The 23,085-nt window shown below is 51.7% G+C and overlaps 1 protein-coding gene across 2 annotated transcripts; it reads left to right on the top strand.

Annotated features, from left to right (window-relative positions):
* The first annotated feature begins 5 nt into the window (after window positions 1-5).
* Window positions 6-21,411, top strand: VPS9D1 (VPS9 domain containing 1). 2 transcript variants are annotated; one of them, XM_083513639.1, is made up of 15 exons: window positions 6-746; window positions 3,943-4,018; window positions 4,716-4,808; window positions 5,091-5,253; window positions 5,421-5,532; window positions 6,576-6,638; window positions 9,005-9,057; window positions 9,180-9,267; window positions 9,961-10,046; window positions 12,181-12,689; window positions 14,650-14,779; window positions 14,985-15,193; window positions 15,677-15,761; window positions 17,265-17,369; window positions 19,702-21,411. In XM_083513639.1, exons 3-15 carry the CDS (start codon window positions 4,730-4,732, stop codon window positions 19,793-19,795), a joined length of 1,776 nt encoding a protein of 591 aa, XP_083369765.1. In that variant the 5' UTR covers window positions 6-746; window positions 3,943-4,018; window positions 4,716-4,729; the 3' UTR covers window positions 19,796-21,411. The 2 variants fall into 2 exon arrangements, with proteins under 2 accessions (XP_083369765.1, XP_083369764.1); XM_083513638.1 differs by lacking the exon at window positions 6-746 and adding an exon at window positions 1,740-1,928.
* The last annotated feature ends 1,674 nt before the right edge of the window (window positions 21,412-23,085 follow it).

The following is a 23,085-nucleotide window of genomic DNA, read 5'->3' as shown; positions in this document are numbered from 1 at the left end:
AGGAGCTCCGCCCGGCGAGGGGCTCCCGCTCGCCTGCCAGCGGGTGGCGGACCTGCTGCGAGAGCCTCCTCTTCTCGCCCGGAACAGGTCTGCCGCGGGCCTAGAGACGGGCTGAAAGCCGCTTAGTCGGAGCCGCGCCGTCTCCGCTGCCCTTCGACGGATGCGCCCGCAGGGTAGGGAGGGCGCCGGTGCGGCTGGAGAAAGACTGCTGGCAGGGGCGGGCACCGGAAGAGTTTTGCCTTTTAAGTCAAAAGGCTGTTTGGCATCAGGGCAAATAACGAGCGCCAACTTGATTAAAATATTGGGGTTGGGGCAGGTAGGTCCTATCCCGCACAACTGATCACACGACATGGCACGCGCACACCATTTGAATAGCAGTGCCCATCAACTTTGGGGGACCCCAGTTGGCTCCTGCGATGGGCGCAAAGTTCTGGTGTTATGAAAGAGGACAAAAAGTTTTCTCTATCCACTTTCTGAGCTTTCCTGAGGAGAGCATTCCAAAGATGGTGTTCACCACCTAGTTCACTTACGACAGTGAGCACATGAGGTGAGGAGGCTCTGAAGACGGGCAGAGTCCTGTGTAGAGAGTAGATCTTGGATCTACAGAAAGTAGATTTGTGGTGCTGGAAAGGAAGCAAGCAAGCAAGCAAACAAACAGACTGACAGACAGACACTCCTCAAGACAAGCAACCCATCCTTTACCACTAGACCCCCGCTGTTACTTGAAGAAAAGCCTCTTTGCATAGGTAATGTTGTTTATTATCACCACTGTATAATAAATATTTAATTTACTACATAAGTAGTGTACCTTCTAAACTGGGCAATTTTGCCCCCAAATCCGGGGGGGGGGGATTAAAGCATTGGTGGCATAATAAAGGTGCCTCGGAGTGTGTTCTATGCATGCTTCGGGGGTAATAAGGAACCTGAGAAGTGCAAAGGATAATTTTCGAAGATATTGCGAAAATTGTGTGTTTTGTAGGTGCATAAGCACATTTGCTACGGGCTTGCATATGTGTGTTACTTGTAAGACTAAGGCTGCACACACCAAACATTACGCATGACTTCTCACAAAGAATCCTGGGAACTGTAGTTTACTCCTTGCAAAGCTTCAATTCCCAGCACCCTTAACAAACTAGTTTCCAGGATTCCTTGGGGGAAACTATATTTTTAAAATGTGTATTGTGTATGCAGCCAAAAAGTACGCTACCACCCCCAAAATACCTTTTGTGCTCTCCTCCCAAATATTCTCATGTAGCACCCCCACTGCAAGGGGACCAGCCTGCGATATTCTTGCTCAAATGAGCATAATGCTAATGTGGTGAGCCAATGCAAAATTAGGCTTGCCATACGTCAGAAAACATGTCCTAGTGTTCGGGTGTAAAAATGGTATCATGGGGGAATTTTGCCGAATCGGCAAAATGTCAGGGAAAACCTAGATGTATGGCAACGCAATGGAAAAACCAGCGGAAACAGTTTCAAAAGCTCAGCAATGTTGGGGTTCAACTTTGCGGGTGTCAGGAATTTTACTTTTTGAAATATGGCAACCCTAGCAAAATCGTTAACAACCAAGGCCCCAAAGGGTCTTTCGGACCGTCTTGCGAGCCCAAAGGTCGCGCTCGGGAAAAGCGACAAGCCTCCCTGCGCGCTGCCGGCCAATGACAAAGCAGACGGAGAGCGCTGCTGGCAGCAGCTCCGCCCACTTCTGACCTCATCTGCCCCGGCTCCGGTGCTCTAAGTCATCCGGTTCTGCCGTGCCCGTTCTCTATTCTTCCCGTCCGGGCGGTGCTCCCTAGAGGAAAGGTTCCGGCCCAGCCATGGCCGCCTCGGCACCCGCCCCGGCAACCCCGGAGCCAGCGGCGAAGCCGCTACAGGGCGCCATGAAGCTGGCCAGGGGCGCCCTCGAGCTGGACGCCGGAGACCGGCCGCGGGTGAGACGGGATGGGGGAGGGGCGGCGAACAGCTCCCCTCCGGCTTTACAGGAGAGGGGAGGTTTTGCTCGGGTCGGAGTACGTGTGAATGCGCATTCTGTGTTAGCTGCTGCCGGGGGTTTGGCGTGGCTTCGAAGAGAGGGGAGGAATTGAGGTGCCTTTGGATTCCCCAAGCCCCTCTCTGCCCGACGTCCACGGGCCCGGGTGGGGTGGGGCTCTTTCCTCTGCGGCGGACAAAGACCATGCGGGGCATCCCGCTCCTTCTGCGCCAGCGGCCCATCCAGTGGTCAGCGCTGCCCAGCTCCCCACTTTCCTCGGCCTTGGCGTCCAGCCCCCTACCCTGGCTTCGGAAGCGCCCTTGCACACGCCTCGCATCGCTTCAAGCTCCGTAATGCAAATGCCGTCTGCGGCCGTTGCTTTGTTCCACGACTAGAGTGCTGTCTTAAAAAACAACACAAAAACGATTATTCATGTGGTGCCTTCAGTGGGTTTCCTTTACTGGTTTCCTTAGGAGGATTTAAATGCACTAGGCTGGTGCCCTCCAGATGTTTTGGACTACAACTCCCATCAGCCTTTGTTAGGGGCTGATGGGAGCTGTAGTTCATAAGACGATCCAGCTGGATCAGACCAATGACCCATCTAGTCCAGCATCCTGTGGTCAACCAGATGCCTGTGGGAAAGTAGAGTCTGAGTTCAAGAACACTCTCAGCAAAGTGTTTTCTAGCAACTACTATTCAAGAACATAGCTGCCTCCAACCGTGGAATTCAAAACATCTGGAGGGTACCATGTTGGATCAAGCTAGGCCTTGCCCTTTCACGAACACTCATTTATTTGGCTTCAAGTTAGGATTAGAGTCTGCTGCACCCCTTTCAGGGCCAAGAGTAGCATTTCTTTGTGGCCAACTTTTCAGGGGTTGCATGTCAGAGGTGGGCATGGCCAGAGGCAAAACTGAGCAGAGCAACAGATGTGGCGTAATTACATTAAATGTTCCTGTAAATGGCCAATTGCCAAGAAAAGCCGACATGGCCACATTTTATTTCAAAAAAGGAAACTTCCCCCAAATGGGATTGGTAAAAAGAAATTTGAAAGGCAAAGTCAAGATTCAATTCAAATTCAATTCAAAGATTCAAATCATTCCAAAACGCTTGGGAGATGTTTAAAAACATAATATTAGAAATTCCACTGGAGTGTATACTGCAGATCAGGAAGGTACCACGAGGTCCAAGAAGATGCCAGCGCTGTTACAGGCAAGGAGGCTTCCTTTAAAAAGTGGAAGTCTTGTCCAAATGAAGGGAACAAAAAAAAAGCACAAACCTTTGCACAAAAAGTGGCTGCAGACAGCAAGGAATGCTAAAAATATATATTGAGCACATTGCTAAAAACATTAAGACAACTACAAAGTAGTTCTTTAAATGTATTAGTAGCAGGAGACTTTCTTGGCAGGTGGTTGGTCCCTTTGGCACACGAGGAAGTCAAAGGTGTGCTAAAGGAGAAGAAATTGCAGAGAAAGCAAATGAGATGTGGGTCTTGTCTTCACTATGGAAGATATAGGGCAGACCCCATGGCCTGAACTAACTTCTGTAAGAGGGGAGTATGAGAAACTGAGGCAGACAAGAGATGAACTTGTAGGCCTAAGAGACAAAATAAAAATTATTGCGTTTGAATCCTGCTTGCAGGTTTCCATAGGCATCTGGTTGGCCACTGTGAAAATCGGATGCTAATCTAGATGGATCTTTGGCCTGATCCAGCAGGCTCTTCTTATATTATTACCTCTGCTCTATAGCACCCCAAGTGGCAATATTTTCAGGGCTGACAATGCAAATAGCACACTGCCTGAGAGAGCTGTCACAACATCCTCTGGGACAGGATTCTGACTTATGCTTCCCAAATTGTTGCACTGCAGCCAAGCATCTGGGACTGGTCTTGAGGATAGGAAGAGGAGGAGCTGTGTACCAATACTGGGGACATGCCCTGCTGAACTGAATTTCTCTCCTGTCTCCCTCTGTTTGGCAGGAAGCCTACGTGGAATATCTGAAGAGCATCAGCTACATTTCCCAGGTCCTGTTGGAAGAGGCGGCAGCAGGCAATGGTATGTCTAGGGTTTTGCTTTGCAGCTTAAGTGGTTGCTCTGCTGGCTGGTTTAGGTTTCTCGTGGCTAGAAGGTGCCACTTCCCGAGGTGGCGATGGGCTTGTGTGGATTGCTGAGCCCTTAGGCTGCCTCCGTGGCTCTTAAGAATGGGTTCTACAGGAGACTAGGAGGACTGTTAGAAATAAGCAAACATGTCTGGATACTCAGGACCATAACAAATATTTGTAGAGCTCAGAGATAACAACCAGTGTATTTGCTTAGCGAGTTGTGAACTCTGCTGTGCCCCACCCCACCAAGTTTTCCTACTAGTCAATAACATCCCTCCTCTCCTGGATAGTGAAGCTGGCTGGACAAAACTGGGCAGATTTTATGGCTCCATCTGGCATGGAGCCTTCAGAATGTCAAAGTGGAGGGACTCTTGAGAAGGCCCTTTGTTAAGCTGCTGTTGGATGGAGGCACATTGCCAATTGCTGCAGTTCTTGAGTGTGTTTGTGGAAGGCTTTGGGGCTGCTCTTTCCTGATGCGGTTCCTGCAAGATGGGCCAGTTGTTGTGGAACAAGTATGGAGAACGTAGCCTTTCTGGCAAGATGGGGGCAGGGAAGGTGACCTTGTGGTTGATGATAGCGAGCCTGAGGATATTTGACTTCCAAATGTGACGGGGCTGAGGCATTGCACTTTTTCTGTCCTTCCCTTACAGCGGATGGAAACGACATGACACCTGACACTCCCAAGATGCTGAAAGTGGCAGAGCAGTGCCTGGAAAGAGCCAAAAGCAGCATTGCCAAAATCGGTGAAGGATGTTCCTTCCTCTCTCTCTCTCTCTCTCTCTCTCTCTCTTGCTTCATTTCTGTTATTAATTTTGTTGTTGTTAAAATGTGACTTTGGGCTGAAATTCCAGGATGAAAGCTAAGGAGGGGGCTGCATGTTTAATATTCACATCAGTGAATTGTTCATAAATTGCATAGCAAGTTATAACAGCTCATCGCAAATCCTTCCAGGGATGGGCCAGGGAGGCTCTGTGGTTCCTTGCTTTGCCCAATGCTCAGCTGTTGTCTTTTCTCCCCGACACAAGGAAAAACTAAGCTGAAGCTGGCAGCAGCGGAGAGGATTTTGGGCCCTGCTCCTGTCTCCCGCCACCGCAGGGTCTTCTCGGATGAAGGCGGGAAGCTGTCGCCTTTCCTGCCTCCCGAGATGTTCCAGAAGCTGCAAATTACAGAAGTGCAGTGTGCGAAAAAGTAAGGGGAGCCTTCTTGATGGGCTGGTGGCTTGACTTGGGGGGTAAGGGAAGGGTGGCGGCTGAAGCTCCCAGCCTTCTGCTGGAGGTTCCTGGGATAACCAGTTCTGGGGTGAGAGTTTCCTCTGTTTCTGCTGACCCTTTGAAGCATTTCTGCTTCCTATGCAGGGAGCTCACCCCTCTGGAGGAGGCATCGCTGCAGAACCAGAAGCTGAAGGCCACCTACGAGGCTCGGCTGGCCCGCCTCAACCCCAGTCAAACCTTGCAGAAGACATCGCTGGCAAGTGGGGCTTGTGGATGCAGTGGGTGGCCTGGAGGATGGGTCCCAGTAGGGCTGAGTACAACACCCCACGCCACAATCCGATCTGGGGCCCCTTCTGGCACTTTGAATCCATCCTGGTCCTGCCCAAGACAATCTGGGGCCAAGCTGACCCACATCTGGGCCCTGAATTGATTTGGGGGTCAGCCCACATGTTTAATTAAACATGTGGTCTGAAGGAGGAAAAAGGAGGCGCTTCCTTCAGTCCTGCTGGGGGCTGCTTCGCCAGAGTGTTCCCTGCAGGGAAGTGCTGGTGAAGCAGACTCCTGCAGAGAGCAGGACTGAACCTTCTGCTCACCAGCTGGTCAGTGGAGAGTTCAGCCCTGCTGGTGCTGCTTTGCAAGCCGATTCCCTGCGGGGAAAGTGTTGGAAAAGCAAACCTTGAAGGGGCGGCCTGCCTCTCCTCCCTGCTCCCCACTGCCCAACTGCTTGCTTTTCAAGAGCCCTGGGAATGGAGCAGCATAGAGATTTGGGGAGTGGGGACTTCCTTGCACAGCCTTGAAAATGTAGCACTGGGTTGGTGGTGGAAGGGGAAGTTGCAGCTCCTCTTCCTGGCTGATCCCTAAGTGCAGCACAATGCAGAGCAGACCCCTACATTGTCTGTCTGGCTCCCCCACTCTGGCCATGACTGTGGGCTACTCCCCTGGAGGTGCTTAGTTGTCTTCTGGTATCCAGCAGGCTGTGCCTCTGCCATCTCCTGTTTTTTAAGAAGCTAATTTCAAGGGAACGACCCACCTGCCACCATAGCAATTTCCTAACAGTAGTGATGGTGGTGCAGTTGTGCATAATGAGTGCACAACACCATCCATTGACAAATTGCACCAGCAGTGACAACATTCATGTGAAGCTCCAGGCTACAGAGGTGGGGGATTCGGGGGCCCCACAGTTTCTGTGCTTGCTTTGTGGAAGAAATGTTTTTGGTGTCCTTGTCCTTCTTCTTTCCCCACTCCTGGTCCAAACAGTTCTGTGAAGTGTAGCCTCAGTGCCATTTCTTTACCCTACAGACGCTTTCCCTTCAGCGCCAGATGATGGAGAACTTGGTGATTGCAAAAGCACGAGAAGAGACAGTATCCTTTTCTGGGGAAGATGCTTAATTGCTCTTCAACCATCCTTGGAGGTGACCAACTCAGGAGGCCATGACATTAAGAAGTTTGGCAGGGACAGGTCCTTGCAGGTTCTCAGATCTGTGAATGGGATTAAATCATACCTGCCTAATTTTTCAGGGGTAGCCAACCCTGATTCCCTCCAGGTGTTGACTACAACTCTCATAGAAACAGATGACTGACAGCAATGGTTCTCCAGGATTTCAGGCAGGAAGACTCTCCCAGCCCTACCTGGAGAAGCCACTGGGAATTAACGCTGGGACACCTTCTGCATGCAAAGATGCATTGCCTCCCTCATCACTCCTAACTGCTGTCCGTGTTGGCTGGAGCTGAGTCCACAATACATGGAGGGCACTGTCTAGACTTCCCCTGCCCTACTTATTCAGGGGCTCTACTCTAAGTGAAGGTCTGGGTTTTTGTGCGGGAGATGATGATTATTACTGGGAGGTCAGCTTTTGCATCTCTGCTTTACTGAGATTGTCAAGGTGGGAGAAGAATGCTGGCAAACTGGAATGCCTCCAGGAGCGAGCTGCAGGGCAAACTGTAAAATGACAACTAGCTGGAGAAGTCTGGGTGCAGAGAAGGAGGAGACGGCTGTTCCTGGGCCTAAGGGTACGCAGAATAGTCCAAGCCTTGAAAAGGGAATTGGGAAGGTGAGACACTTCTTGAGCAGAATGGCCAGAGAGTAAGCCAGGAAGCAGGGCTGGCCAGCTCTCACCAACTTGGTGCCCTCCAGCTGCTTTGGACTACAACTCACATGAAGCCTGAGGTCATGGACGCCACAGCGATGAGATCGGGGAAGGAAGGAAGGGGAAGGAAATGGGTAGAGAGCTGAATTGTGGGAATGGGTTGGAGGAAGCAGGAACCTCCCCTTTCCACCCTGATTTCAGTCACATTGGAAGGGAGAGCAGGGATGCCATCTCTTTCCTCTTGACCTTCCTGCGAAGCAGAGCGCCTCAGTGGAAGCTGGGAAGGGCTTTAATCAGCCAAGGGAGGGGGCAGAATGGCTGAACAGGAGTCAGAACCAGGCCCCTCCTACGCAGATGAGAGCAGACCCAGCTGCCCCTCGGAGCATGCACTTGCAGTCTTGACCTTCCCTTGAGGCGAGAGCATCTCCTGAGTGCGCATGCCTTGGCTTTAAAAGTGTGGCAAGAGGGGCGGGCAAACTCGTTGGGACATCTTTGTTGCTTACACTTGCTGCTGAACTTCTTGCCTTGCTCCTGAATCATTACTTATGAGCCCTCATTCTCCTGCTTAGCCTTTCCCGCCACCTGCCTGAACAAAGCTCTCTTTCTTACGTTCAGGGAAGAACCTCTGCCTGCATATGTTGTGGGGGAGCCAGGTTGCCCAGCTAGCATGGCCGTACAGTGACAGGCCTGATGGGAGTTGTAGTCCAAAACAGCTGGAGGGCACCAAAGGCTGGCCAAGTCTAGTGTCACATCTCCCGCAGTGAGCCAGGCAGATGCCTCTGGGAAGATCACAGTCAGGACCCAGAAGCAGCAGCCTCGCCTGTTTCTTTGTGTAGTGGTTAAGAGTGGTAGTCTCGTAATCTGGGGAACCGGGTTTGCGTCTCCGCTCCTCCACATGCAGCTGCTGGGTGACCTTGGGCCAGTCACACTTCTCTGAAGTCTTTCAGCCTCACTCACCTCACAGAGTGTTTGTTGGGGGGGAGGAAGGGAAAGGGGATTGTTAGCCACTTTGAGACTCCTTCAGGTAGTGATAAAGTGGGATATCAAATCCAAACTCCTCTTCTTCTTCATACCCAGCAACTGAGATTTAGTGGCTCTGACCCTGTAGGTCAAATCCCACCCTTCTGTTAATAACCAGGGACAGACCATCACATTCTCCTCCATGGATTTGTCTTGCTAGTGGGTTGCAAACCTCTGCCCCTGATCTTCTTTTTTTAAAACTGAAAGCAGTTGGACAATCCTGCCATTGTCCTCATGTCTTTCCCTGCCCCCTGTTCCAGGCTAGGCATGCACCCTTCACCCAGACTCCCCTCCTTGGATTTACCCCCAACACTGTTTCCTTCTCTTGGTAGACTTTGGAATCTCCCCCCCCCCCCCCGGGCACTTTGTATGGATGTCTGTGAGGTCAGATGCTGGTGGCTGGGCTCCTCTCTTCCCCTCCAGTGGCTCCCTTCTCCCCCCAACTGACCAGGAGGACTGGAGTTACCGGATGCCTCCTATGTTTACCTGCCCGTGAGCTTGTGATGCTTGCAAATGGAGGAACAGGCCCCCTGTTGGCCTCTGGGGAGATGTGGTCACTCTGGCAGAGGCAGAGGAGGAGGGAGTGTTGCATTGTGAAACCTTAACTCTGCTTCCCTCCAGCTCCAGAGGAAGATGGAGGAGCGTCGGCTGCGGCTGCAGGAAGCAGCCAACAGGCGAGTCTGCCCTGTGGGGGCCAAGCAAAGCCTCCTTGTGCCCCCAGATCGTGGCTTGGAAAGGGAGGCCTGGGTGCTCTGCTCCCCCACTGACTCTGAGCCTTGTGCTTGCATCTCCTTAGGAGGTTTTCAAGCAATGCGGTGCTGACCCCAGAAGAGCAGGAGCAGAGGGCCATTTACGCCGCGATCCTGGAGTACGAGCAGGACCATGTACGTGCGAGGCCAGCGATGGGTGGTGCAGTTGGTTGCGACAGCACAAAACCGAGTGTCCTCTGCCTGGTGCCTCTCAAGCTCCAGCTCTGAAAAGATGTGGTCCTTTACTGGAAAGGGCAGGGGTGACAGAGAGCCACCGTGGGGGGCCTGAGTCTGGAAATGGGGCGGAGAGGCTAAATCCACCAGCATTCTTGGGGGGATTTAAAGGGGAGAGCTGCAGCTTGGCGGGAGAGCTTGTGCTTGGCATGCAGAAGGGCCCAGGTTCAGCTCCTGGGGTTGTATTTGGGGCTGGGAAAGGACCCGCTGCCTGGAAAAACCTGGAGAGCTGTTTCCGGTCAGTGTTGGCAATACTGAGCTGGGTTGACTTGGCCAAAGGCACCTTCCTGTGCTCTGTGCTAAGCCTTCTCTTTGCAAATCCAGAATCATAACAGGAAGGGAATCTAAGGTCCCTTAATGGGAAGTCTCCCCCCTCGCCCTGGCTGAAGGCTAGACTACTTATCCCCTTGCCTAGGCGGGTCAGGCCCCTGAGGGACATCCCCCCCAGCACACACACAGCAGGGGGGGGGGGAATGGAGGCATCAACCAGCACCATGTTTGCAGCTTTTGGTGTTTGCCAGATGGGAATTGGGGACTGTTCTGCAAGTGGAAAGGGTGGCTGACACAAGGCAATGGTGTTCTCTGCTCCCACAGGAGTGGCCAAGGTTGTGGAAAGCCCAGCTGAGGAAGAGCCCCAACGACCTGTCCCTGGTGCCCAAGCTCATCTCCCACCTCCTCAGGTAAGGAGCAAATGGCTGTAATCTGTGTGGGCTTTGCTAGGAGGCCTTGGGCAGGAGAAATTACTGCGGCGTGTAATATGTGAGACTGCCTCTGAAGATGGGACAGAAACTTCAGCTGGTGCAGAATTTGGTGGGCAGGTTGCTCACTGGGACAACATGGTTTGAGCATATAATGCCAATCCTGACCCAACTACACTGGCTGCCAGTCAGTTTCCAGGCCTAATTCAAAGTGCTGGTTTTGACCTATAAAACCTTAAACAGCTCAGGACCACAATACCTCAAGGACTACCTCTCTCCATATGAACCTACCCAGACCCCAAGATCACCTTCTTAGGCCCTTCGTGTACATCCTCTCTGAGAGGTCCAGAGGGTGGCAACACGAGAACGGGCCTTTTCTGCAGTGGCTCCGTGCTTGTGGAATACTCTCCTCAGGGAGATTCACCTGACAACTCCATTACATATCTTTAGGTGCCGGGGTGGCAGCACGAGAACGGGCCTTCTCTGCAGTGGCTCGCCGTCTATGGAATGCTCTCCCCAGGGAGGTTTGCCTGGCGTCTTCATTTTACACCTTTAGGCGCCAGGCAAAAACATTCCTTTTCTCTCAGGTCTTTGGCTAATTAAACAATCTGTGGCCTTTTAAACTGTGTTTGCAGGTGGGGGGGTTATTGTTTTCATTTGTCACTATGTCTGTATTCTTGTGTTTTTACATTGCATTTTTGGATGATAGTTTTATTAGTTTTCAATTACAATCCAATAATAGCCTCATTATAACAATATCAATTTATAATATAATTACTAATGCCAATTGTTCAAATACCGAATTATATAATTTAGATAAGGTGGCCCCCTTCATACTAGAATTGATGGTTTGATGATTTTTTGTGTGTGTGTGTGTTCCAAAATCTTATTAATTTCAATTACATTCTGGTCATAATAATAATAATCCCTTATACAACAACTGCAATATTTACATTGTAAACTGCTCTGTGACCCTCTGATGAAAGGTGGTATAGAAATGTAATAAATGATATTTTTTAAATGGTGGTAGATTATTGTGGCCCAAGCAGGGGTGGTGGCTTTGAGGCTGCCTGTGAGTGCCCTTCTCAGCATTGCCATGCTCCTGCCATAAGAGACAGCAAGGGAAAAACATTCATCAGCTGCTGGGGACCTCCCTGCCCTGTGACTGTCTTCAGACAAGGCATTGCCTGAGCATCTGTCAGAAGCTTTGGAAGGACTTTTCAGGAATGACTTATGAGGTGCATAGTTAAGTTGTTGTGTAGCCTAGATTTTAAGTCAGCTAATTTTGGCTTCTAGCACATAATCAGGCATCTGCTCTCCTCCCAATATGCCTTGCAGAATCGTTGTGGAAATAAACCGGGGGCACCCTGAGCTCCTTGGAGGAAAGCTGGAGAAATATAGGCAGAGTTGTCACCACCTAACTTCTACCGAGAGTAGACCCACTGAAATTAATAGGCCTAACACAGTAATGCCCATTAATTTCAGTGGATCTGCACTGAGCTTCGCTAACAGTAGATACAACACAAATCATTTTGGTTGGCTGTGCATGCTTACTTGCTTCCAAATGAACTTGCCAACAGTGGTGGAAGAGCATCTGGGGGGGGGTCCCAGAGGTTGGTGGGCTCCCACTCCCCTCTGCCCCAGCATCTGGCATGGCCAATGGTCAGGACTGAATGGAACTGGAGTCCAGCAACATCTGGAGGCCCCCACAGATCTTCCCTGCCCCTGCTGTGTCAAGGGTGCTGCTGCAAATCTCTTACACCCACAGACCCCAAACCTTTCAGGAGGCAGCTGCTGCAAAGCTTAGATAAACAAAGGTAAGGACGTGACCCTGCACAGACTCCCCTGAGGTCATCCCTCCTCTCGCCTGAGGGTCTTGTGTTCATTTTATGCTGCCATGAGATCTAGGAACCTTAAACCCTTCTCAGTTATAGTCCATGTCAGCTCTTGGGCAGCTGATGTCTCTGCACCTGTTGGTCAAAGGTGGCCTCCTTGTTTTGTTCTGCCCCAAGAGAGCGAGAGAGAAAGTGGTGCAGCCCCCAAAGGGAATGGGTCCGTGGGTGTGAGTCCTTCCTGCCATGATTCTCTAACAAGTCCCTCGTTTCCTTGCCTCCAGCTTTGCGGATCACCCCATCTGCCAGCTGCTGCGGAAGCTGCAGTGCTCGGCCTACAGCCGCGTCTATCCACTTGTGAGCTGGGGCAGAGCAGACGCTCGAGCCGCTGGGAAGGTCTCCCGAGGCCTTTCCCTCTCCTCCTCTCTGGACGCCGAGGCCTTCCTCTCGCCAGCCCCCGAGGGCCGGAGGCTGCGGTCCTCCCAGAGCATGCACGCCATGTTCTCCGTCCAGGAAAACAACAAGCTCAACCTGCGGCACAGCGTTTCTAGCAGCCCCCTCATCGAGGACCCCAGCCTGAGCACCCCGGAGCGGAGCCTGCCTCGTGAGGAGCCAGCACCTGCCCTGGCAGAGAAGGAGAGTTCCTTCGAAGACCTGGAGCAGTTCTTGTCTGCCTCCGAAGCCTGGCCTTCAGGGCCCCTGAGAGAGCCCCAGGGCCTGCCGGCTGGGAGGAAGCTGTCGAGCCAGCAAGAGCAGCTCAAAGCAGTCGTGAAGGACATTCACAACTCCATTGGTGAGAGCAGCTTAATTTGTTTGCAAGAATGAAAGAGCCTTTTGCATTTATTATGGAGTAAGGCTTTTGTGCGTTAGGTGTCCATTTCGTCCAATGCATGCAGTTTTGTCTCGTGTTGCAAACACATATTATATAGATTGAGGCTGTAAAAAGCAAAGTAAGAGGGAAATGAAACACAGAGCAAATCGGCAGTGGTGGTTCACAAATCTGTTTTGGACGATGCAGACATCCTGGCATCAGTACACCAGTTAACACTCATAACTTTAAAAATAAATAAATCCTGTCTCTTGGTTCAGGTTTTTTTTAACGTAGAATACCTTCTATCTATAAGCTCAGAGCAGCTTACAAAAGATTTTCACAATAAAAACCACCACCAAGTCTTTTGCATCGGACACAGGGCAGGCAGCCATGGCAGGGAGGGGTGACCACTGACCTGGGGGAGGAGAGGGGTGCTGTGAAAGTAGTAAAGATGTGCCAAATCCTACAAAGTTGCAATGGACAAGTATGTGAGAATTCAAAGTCAAGGATTTGCCTTCAGCTTCACCCACCCGCTTCATCATGCTCTTTTGATTTTTTAAAAATCAAAACCAGCAAGCGAACCTTGGGACGCTATCCTGTCTCTGCTGAGAACATCAGCAGAGCCCCGCAAGTCCTCTTCTGAAACCATCCAAACAAGCAGGCACCATCCCCACGTCCTGTGTTGGCAGATTCCATCAATCAGCCTCCCCGCTCTGCCTAGCCTATTGCCTTCCAGTTGTTTTGGACTAAAACTCCCATCAGCCCCAGCATCATATGACCATACAGACAGGGGCTGATGGGAGTCGTAGTCCAAAACAGATGAAGGGCACTGAGTTGTCGAAGGTTGCTTTGAAAGATTCATCTTCTGTGGCTCCCTGGGCAACGCCAGAAGGGGGCAGCACTGCCTCCTTGGCATCCGTGTCTCCGAAGGCTGTAAGGTTGCTGACTCTGTACCTTTCCCCTTAAAAGGGGCTTCCTGCAGTCTTGACCCCCACCATCTCGCTTTCATTAGCTTACTGGTACACAGAACCTACAGTCTTGGGTGGGAGAATAGAGAAAAACCCACACACATGTGCTGAAAATGGTGGCTGTTGCCCATTGGGACGGGAGGCAGGGAGACCGATAGAATGCCAGAGCCAGGAAGCTTCCTCCTTCTACACAGGCAAGACTTGAGATGGAGCAGGAGGAACCTGCCAGCCAGTTCACACAGGCAGGAGGAGCTGGCTGAGGGCAGACAGAGGTTTTTGGGGTAGTGCCCCATATGGTGCCCCCCAATGTTTTGGGTTTTTTTTAGAGCTCAGCTATATATATATAGAGAGAGAGAGAGAATAAAATGGATTTGCTGCTACACATAACAGGATCTCATTTCCTTGCATTATTCTGATATTTGATATTTGCCTTTCAAGCAGAAGGTCCCAGGTTCAATCCCCAGTATCATCTCCAGCTAGGGCTGGGAGAGACCCCTGCCTGAAATCATGGAGAGCCAATCAGTCTGTAGGATACTGAGCTACATGGACCAACGGTCTGACTTGGTATAAGGCAGCTTCTTGCGTTCCTGTAACCTAAGTTAGCAAAAAGAGAACAATAAAATAGGAGAGTGTGGAGTGCAGTGTAAGAAAGTTCTGACTTTCCCCATGAGTGCCATTATTATTATTATTATTATTATTATTATTATTATTATTATTATTATTACCAAATGTCAATTTTTAAAAGAAAAATCATTATTTTTAGTGCCCCTGCTTTGCTGGTGTCCCAAGGGCGTTCTCAGTCTGCCTTATTGGCTAATTGAGCGCTTCCTTACAGGACCGGCCTTCACTGTGTTGGTTTCATTTGCTCACCCCCCTGTCAGTCCACCTCCTGGGCTGCCTTCTGGAAGTGTCCTGCGCCAGTCGCTCTCTGGAGCCTTTCTGGCTTGCTCCGCCTGAATTGTTTCTCTCCCCAGACAGGCTGCTCTCCCTGACTTTGCTGGCCTTTGAGGGCCTGAACACAGCAGCCTCCAAGGACCAGTGTGTGGCACGTTTGGAGGAGGCCTTCTTTGCCCCACTCTGGGGGCCTCTCCTGGCTGTGTACAGGTAAGGGGGCCATGCCTTTTCTGGCAGAGATCCTCGTGGCGGGACCTTTCGCAGCACAGCAGGTGGGGCGAGAGCCACCAGTTGAAAAGCCCTGCCTTGTGGACAGTTGCTTCCACTCGGAGGCCTGTGAGTTTGGGAAACCCCACAACATCCATTCAGGTTGTTCCTTTCTCTCTCCCTTTGCCCCCACCCCACATCCACACAGGAATGTCTACAAAGCCCGGGAATCAGCCCTTTCCAAGATCATGGAGCTGCAGAGAAATACGCCCCCCTCTGAAATGGGGATCTCTTCCAAGCTGCTCCCCCAGGGGAACACCACCTGGGGCATTGGATCCTACCCATACTGCGCCGCTGTGCAGGAGCTGATGCTGATTCCTCTGGGCAGCTGTCCTCAGAAGAAGCTGGAATGCATAGGTGAGGCTACCTGATGCAAGTGAGGTGCTGAGCACCCAAGCACTGCAGACCTGTGCAGAATCCAGAACCATTGGTTCATTAAACACTTGGCAGACTACATGTCTGTCTATCTAGAGTGCTGGTGGGGAAGAAACCTAGGAACAGCTTCATGCTGTCTTACACTGACTGGCAACAGTTCTCCAGAGTTTTAGGAAGGGAATACTCCCCCATTGGGGTCTGAATCTGAGTATCACAGCACTCTCCCCTCCTGTGGTTTCCAGTGACCGGCATGCGGAAGCATCACTGCCTCCAGCCGTGGAGACAGAGTACAGCTTTTGTGGCTAGTAGCCACTGAGGGCCTTCTCCTCTACGAATCAGTCCATTCCTCTTTTTAAAGCCGTCTAAGTTGGTGAGCTGCATGGACTTGATAACTGACTTTGTATTGTGTTCCTATGGCACCTCTTTTTAACACGCCCACTGTCTTTTGGCTGCCGTTCCCTGCAGTGCGGACGTTGCGTGTCATCTGTGAATGTGCTGAGGAGTACTGTGGGGGCCGGGAGGGCCGGCCCCAGCCGGCATCGTCTGCCATGTAAGTACTGCAGCCCAAGTCCTTCCTGTGGGGAGAAGCAGGCAGAAACCGAGCCCTGGGTTGGCCCTGGGTGGCAAGAGGCTTCCTCTGTCTTGGAGCCTGCCCCTTCCTCGAGGTGTGGGCTGCTGCTGCTTCCTTCGTTGCTTTGCACAGGCCCTCCCCTCCTCTGCTGTCTGGAGCTCCCGGCGCTGCCATTGACTCACTCTCACTGGCTCCAGGCTTTCCGCTGCCCAGACACGCACCCAGCAAGGGGGCTCGGCCGTGATGGATCCCTTCCGACAGCGGGGCTCCCCACTGTGCCCAGCCTGAGTGCCGGTCCCCGCGCCTGTGGACCGAGCCCGAGTCTGCCAATTAAGGAGCTTGGATCTGTCAGAGGGACTTAGCCCGTGAGCTGCAGAAGGGCAGCGGGGAGGGAGGGAGGGGGAGCGGCTTCCCAGCCAAGCAGCGCTTAGCCAGGCAAAGGGGGAGGGAGGACTGTCAAAAGAATTAAAGTGGGCGAGGGCAAGGCAGCCCAAGGGCTTCAGGGGCAGAGCTCCAGGCCAGGCAGGAGGGGCCCTGAGTCTTGGGACAAATCTGCCAGGCTCCCCGCTGAGCAAGGGGAAGGAATGCAAGGGAGGCTGGGGCCTGCCTCCAGGGATGCTTTGTCTCGCCTGTTCCCCACATTCCAGGGCTAGACAAGTGGGGAGCTGCTTCCTCTCCCCTGGCTGACTTGCGTCAGAGTGCCTCCGACCACCGGCTGCTGGGGAAAGGGCCTGGCATCTGGGGAACAGCTGGCAAAGTGACCAGCCTCTCTCTCTCCCACAAGAGTTACAATTGTGCAAAAAAAAAGTCTTAGGTTGTATGAGTAGCTTGTTGGGTTGGCTTGCTTCCTTGCCCTCTTGGTCACACCCTTCCTCATTTCCACCCCACGGTGTTGTTTGCTAAAATGCATTCTAGCTTTTTTAAAAGTTTGCTTTATTGTTTTCTTATAGAATTTTTATAGAATTGTAGAGTTGGAAGGGACCCTAGTCCAGCTGCCTGCCATGCAGGAATCACAGCTAAAATGGCAATGCAAGAAGCAGTAGTAGAACAAAAGCCCAACTTTCCACGCTTTCCAAAGATGTGAGGTTGGATTGCATCCCTTAAGTTGTGCCAAATGCATTCTGTCCACCTTTAGCAAGGAGAAGCTGTGCCCATGAGCAGAGCCTTCTCTGCAGAGGCCCCCAGCAAGAAGGGCTGCCTTATCCATTCCCTGACAGGTGTCTTTCGACAAAGCTAAGGCCAGACAACTATGGGCTTGCAGTGCATTTCAGGGGACTCTCATGCATTTTGGAAATGCACTCCCCCCCCCCCCGCAATGCTTTGGCCGTCACTAGTGTGCTGGGTACTCCCTAGCTGCCTCTTGCTGAGCCAGACCAAGCACCTCTGGGCACTTCTTGTGCTAAAACTGCCACCTGTGGGACCCCTGAGCCAGCCCTCCCTGCAGTGTGGGCCACAAAGCTGATGTGGAATTTTGTCTTGCAGTGGTGCTGATGATCTCCTTCCCATCCTTTCCTACGTGGTCCTCAAGAGCAACCTGCCTCAGCTGGTCTCGGAGTGTGCTGCGCTGGAGGAGTTCATCCACGAAGGGTAGGCAGCAGGGAAGAAGCGCCTCTGTCGGCTGCTGTGACAAGCAGGGGCCAACCTCTCTCTTGAAGAGAAGGCAGGCAGGCAAGCATATCAAAAGCATATCCCAGTTGAAACCTGCACTTAAATCTTAAGAACCAGAGAACCAAGTCTGGAGCTCTCCTAGACAAAATCCCCGTTGGAACTTTCTGCATCAGGCTTTGTAACCAGAAAAGATGTGGTTTGGGGTGTAATTTAATGGTTGGCTGATTCAGAAGTCATGTCCGTTCCTGTATGTTTTTAGGTGCTAAATGCATACTCTGCAAGCCTTATAGCAAGTCAGACCACTGGTCCAGCTAGCTCAGTGTTGTCTGCACAGACTGGCAGGGCAGTTCTCTACAGGTTTCAGATCATGCATGTGAGTATAAATATTTTCTCAGCCCATCCTGCAGATGTTGAGGACTAAAGCTGCATGCAGAGTGAGTGCTCAGCCACTGAGAATAGTTGAGGGCATTTCCTGCCACAGCAGCTCCTGGTCACCGGGCATAGTTCTGTCCCCCATTCCCTGGGTGGTTTGGGATGGATTCCTTTGCTCCAGAGGGGATCTAGTGCCTCACTCCATCCCCTTCTCCAAATTTCTGGAGCCATGAGCCTTCACCCACAGGCCCACCCAAGGCAATACAATCTGGCTGGCGACAGACACAGACACCATTGCCTAAATCTGGCCGAGTCTAGCTCTGCCCACCCACAATCTCCGTGCCGCCCGCCTCTGCATGGGGAAGGAGTCCCTCCACCACCACCTCAGGCTGTCGGCTCTGCTTACACGGCCTGCCAGCTTTGGAGTCTGAGCAAGACGCAGCCAGCATGTGGGTGAAGCAGCCAAGGCATAATCAGACTGGACAGGCGCATGGGGATCGCGGCTCGGCTCTGGAGCCTCTCCTCTCCAACCTTGCTCTGTTTTGACTGGGAAATGTCCCCATTTCGAGCCCAGAGGCCTCCACAGATAACCCAGAAGCTGCCTAGTGGCCCGGTCACAGCCAGGCATGCAGCCAATTGCAAACTCCAAAAAGCTCTCTTTGTTTTTCTAACTTCTCTGTTTTCAGTAGATACTTCTGTGACTTGTTTTTTGTCCCTGGAGGGACCCAAAGCCTTTCTAGCTGAGCTTGTTCATTATCTGATTGACTGTCTTTTTGGTTTATGCTGTTTTGTCTCAAAAGACTGCAGGGATGAGCACTGAGAACAGCACCCAGCCAGCATAACTTTACCGCCATTGTCTCATTTCTGCTCTGTTTAAGCTTTGAACATTTGCCCTGAGTGCAAAAGAGATCTGGGTGACTCCAAAGCTTCCTCCAAGCATCTTAATTATGAATCCATCTTTTTTTCTCTCCTTAAAAAATCTTTGCTCTTTCCTGCTGCCTTCAGTAGACGAGTCCTGCAGGTGCCAACTAGATCGCCATCTAGTTCATCGTACCTTGTCCTGCAGTGGCCAGCCAGACGTCCCCATGGGAAGCCCACACAGAGGAGAGAGAGGAGGAGAGTAGGCCTTCTTCCCTGAACATATCCAGCATTCAGAGCCAGACTGCCTCTGAACCTGGAGGCTCCACCTGGCCACCGTGGTTGACACAGCATCCTCCATGAAATGGGCACTACATTCAGGACAGACAAAAGAAAGTACCTCTCCATGCAGTGCATGGTTATATTTGCTCCCACGTGAGGCAGTGATGGCCACCACGTTGTGGGGCTCCAAAAGAGAAATAGACCAATTCATAAAGGATGCGGCTTCTCCGCACGATGGCTATGCTCTCCCTCCACTGTCAGAGCCATCTGCCTCTGAATGCCAATTGCCAGAACCTCAGGAGAGGAGAGGGCTGTTGTGCTCAGGTTCAGGTTGTGGGCTTCCCATTGGGTGGCCTGGGGGTCACTGTGAGAACAGGATGCTGAACCCGATGGGCCATTGGCCTGATCCAGCAACAAGGCTCTTTTTTGTTGTTGTTGACACTTTCATGGTCTTTTCTCATATTACCTTATTTAGTCAAGAAACGCAACAGACTGCAACAAGAATATAAAAACAAAACATGCATAGTTTGGTTCTCTTCATATGTTCATTTAAAGTCGCCCAATTCCATATATTAATGCAGGGTTCTTCCCCGTCCTGAGTTCTAATATGATGGGAGAGGAAAAAATTACATCTCATTTTCTTGCTTGCATACCCTCTACTACAAGTGTTGCCTGTTGGCTTTAAGGCCCTGAGAGTTTCAGCTTCTCCAGCCAGTCACTTGGACATTGCCATCTGCCTAATGTCTCTCCCTGCAGATGCTGAGCAGATTTTTCTCTGACACTCTCGTTTCCTTGCCAGGTATCTGATTGGCGAGGAGGGGTACTGCCTGACCTCCCTGCAGAGCGCCCTCTCCTACGTGGAATCCCTTCGCCGTCCCATCCTGCAGAAGTAGCTGATCTCTGCCCTGGGGTGCCAAGGCGACGGCCTCCCCCTCTTTCCTTCTCCCTCGGGTGGGGACACTCCTGCCCTCCTCCTCCAGTCTGCGAGATGACAGCTTGCGGTGTTCTCCAGAGGGGCCCAACTTCCCCACCCCCCCGCCTGCAAAAAACAAACCTGCTGAGGAGGAGGAGGCCTCCTGCCCCTCCCTGGACTCTGTGCAATATTGGCAGGGGACGTCTTCATAGCCTTTTGTATTAGCCTGAAATGTTGAAAGGGGGTCCCTGCCTTGCAGCGGGGACTGGATGTGGGAAGGGGGTGGTGTCTGACACTACCCTGGCTTTGGGGGGGGGGTGCCTCTCCCGAGCCTTGATTTGCTGCTGACTTTCTGCCTGGATGCACTGCGGGGGACAACGAGAATCAGGCTGTTTCCCTCTCCTGTTTCCCTTGGCTAAGGAGAATCCTCTGTCCCTGTCCCTCCCCAGATCCATTGTATTTGCTGCTGGGTCCAAGGAAGCCAAGCCCCTCTGCCCATCGTAACGCAGAAACTCCTTTTAGCGTCTGCAAGAGCAGTGATGGGCACCTGCCTAGGCCAGCATCTCCTGCCACTACTTCCACCACCACCCGGCCTGCATGCTCCCTCTTGCGCCCTTGCTTTTGCTACATGGGTGGTCTGCGGTGGGGAATCAGGAAAAAGGGGGCAGGGGGCAGAGATCCTGCTGGGATTCATACTGTGAGGTAAGAGAGGGGAGTCTGATGTTGTGTGTGTGTGAGAGAGAGAGACGTATGGATGTTACGTGCATGTATGCTTCGTGAAGCAGGGTAAGACTGGTTCTTATCCACTCCCACTCACTGAAATCATGGGATCAGTGCAGTTTTTAGAGGCTGTTTGCACTGCCTCCCAAGTGCATGGATTTCAGAAAGGAGTGATTGTGTGAGAGAGAGTGTTTGTGTTTGCGTGTGTCAGAATTTGCACGATCTACTGAAGATAAGCTTTGGGCCAGAGTGGAAGCAAAGCCCTGGACCATGAGCATTTTGAGGCCTCTGGATGAATTTGCACAAAGCCCCTGCAGGTGTGTTGCCTGAGTTCACGCACTGGCAGGACTTCCCTCTGCTACATTTTCCGGAGGAGTCAAACGGGACTTTGAGAAGGGAGGCCCTGTGATACCTGCCTGAGCCACACCTGCGCTGTAAGCCCTTCCAAGCTGGGGGGAGGTTTCGAAGAGCAGAATGGGGAGCAACGGGTCTGATGGGGGTGATCTTCCTCCTTCCTCCTACTGTTATTATTATTGTGAATATTTATTTATGATCACACTCCTCACTCTTTCCTCCAAGGAGCTCAAGCTGGCTTACGTGCTTCTTCCATGTGAGCCTCACAACAGCCCTGCGAGGTTGGCTAGCCCCTCTGCTGCAAAGACACATTGGCTGCTGTTAAAGGCAAGGAGCAGAGAACATTGTAAAGCAACGGGGGGTCCAGCTGCTGCTGTTCATGCTCAGCGCTGCCTCCTCCTGCAGTGCCCCTGCCTGGCCAGCCATGACTCCTTGAGCCTAAATTGCTGGTTCCTTCCCTTTCCACTTGTCCAGCTTTGCTCTTGGTGGGCTGTAATAAACACACTGTCTTCTGGCTGCTCAGCAAGTCGTGTGTTTTTTGAAAGCGGGGAGGGAGCATTAACGGTTGGGTGGAGACATGCTTTTATGGGTTCTTCCCCTCCACTCAACATAGCATCAGTTTGGGGAATCATAAAGCCAGCTTGCCTGATCATCGGATGAATTTAGTTGGCCACACACTTTGGGGAGACGGCAATAGACTACAGAGGAGTGGAGGGGCGATGGGCTGTTTGTGGCTCACTGGAGGTATTCTAAGCAGGGCCTATTTTCACCCCCTCCCACCTCTTTGCAGGAAGATCCCAGGCTCGTCAACAGTGTGCAACTTTTATCTTCTGTACTGCTCTTCCTCTCCCTGGATTAAACAGCACTGGGCTGGGGCAGGGGTTAGTGCCAATCTCCCAAGCCTGTTGCAGCTGCCCATGCAACCATGCTATGCTAACCACTTCCTCTTCCATGTGGGAGTTGTCGTGAGGATATGCCATTTCTGTGGAACCCAGCAAAGATTGGCAGAAAACTGAATTGGGGCATGTGGAGAGATCAGAGGATGGTCCTGGCTTCAGCCCTGAGTTGTTGGGGAGAGAGAGCCCAGCAGGGCTGAGAGAGAATATGCAAGGGGAAAGGGCAGTGTTCATCAACCTTGGGTCCTCCCTCAGGTGTTGGACTACAATTCCCATCATCCCTGACTAAGCCGGCAGGGGATGATGGGTGTTGTAGTGCAACAAAAGCTGGGGACTCAAGTTTGAAGAGCACTGGTCTAGAGGAAGAGGAGGTGTAGGTGAGGTGTGTTTGGGGGTTCAGAGATGAAAAGTGGGCCAAAAGAGAGTTAAAACCCACTGAGTTAAAATGGTAACAAAAGTTCTGTTGCATGCGCCCAAATCTCCAAGCAGCAAAAGACTCCAGGGGGTTCCTGTGCTTACCTAGGGTTCTGTTTCCTTTGAATGAAGGTCAGTGGAGGCTGCAGTGTTTTTCAGGAAATATGGTTTTATTTAACACTTCAGCAGGTCTTGCTTCCCCATTTGGTTTCCAGAGAAGCCCCAAACCACAACTTTGGGTCCAACACAGAGCAAGACAAGCCTCTATGTCTCCAGCTTCCAATATCAGCCGAAACACCCACCCAGCCCCACCCCACACCTTTCTCCCTCCTAGGATGACTTGGCATCCAGCCAGGTGAGATGAGAAAAAGCCCACCCATTTGACTCTATGGCATCAAGACAACCACTTTGGGCATGTAAATGGCAGTACTTAACTAGCCAGTTAAGGCCATTGCCTTAATGAAGGAGCTGTCACCTTTCTCTTACCCCACAGACACAGAATCACAGGTTTGGAATGGACCCATGGGTGTCATTCAGACTGAAACCCCCCCCCCCAACAAAAAAAAACCCTATAAGAGTTCTTTTCTGCTGCAACTGAAACAAAGCCACATGGCCCTCTTGAACGTAAGTGTGATTTGAATGGTTCTGCTACCATTGAGCTGGACCAGGGCAGGGGATAGAGGCAATTTACAGTGAGTCTCAAAGAGAAGTTTATATTCATTTAAGATCCGTCTCTTCCCAGGCCTGTAAGAAGGACCTTAACAAACATCTTGTGGTATCTTAACAAGAGGGATGTGTTTTCAAAGACAACAATCTGCCCTCTGGGTGGGGTTTTCCCGACTCCCCTCCAACTTCTGCATGTATGGCCCCTTTGTTCTTTGATAGA

Source organism: Podarcis liolepis, assembly GCF_965112155.1.
Source record: "Podarcis liolepis genome assembly, chromosome: 7".
NCBI lineage: Eukaryota > Metazoa > Chordata > Lepidosauria > Squamata > Lacertidae > Podarcis > Podarcis liolepis.
The sequence above is the reverse complement of the archived record's forward strand: the minus strand, read 5'-3'. Positions and strand labels throughout refer to the sequence as shown.

Excerpts from the sequence above, each read along its gene's own strand:
- VPS9D1 (XM_083513638.1), top strand. The coding sequence starts at position 1,815 with ATGGCCGCCTCGGCACCCGCCCCGGCAACCCCGGAGCCAGCGGCGAAG. Across the intron at positions 4,019-4,715 it reads AGAGGCGGCAGCAGGCAATG|CGGATGGAAACGACATGACA; the intron begins GTATGTCTAGGG and ends CTTCCCTTACAG. Across the intron at positions 5,533-6,575 it reads CCTTGCAGAAGACATCGCTG|ACGCTTTCCCTTCAGCGCCA; the intron begins GCAAGTGGGGCT and ends TTTACCCTACAG.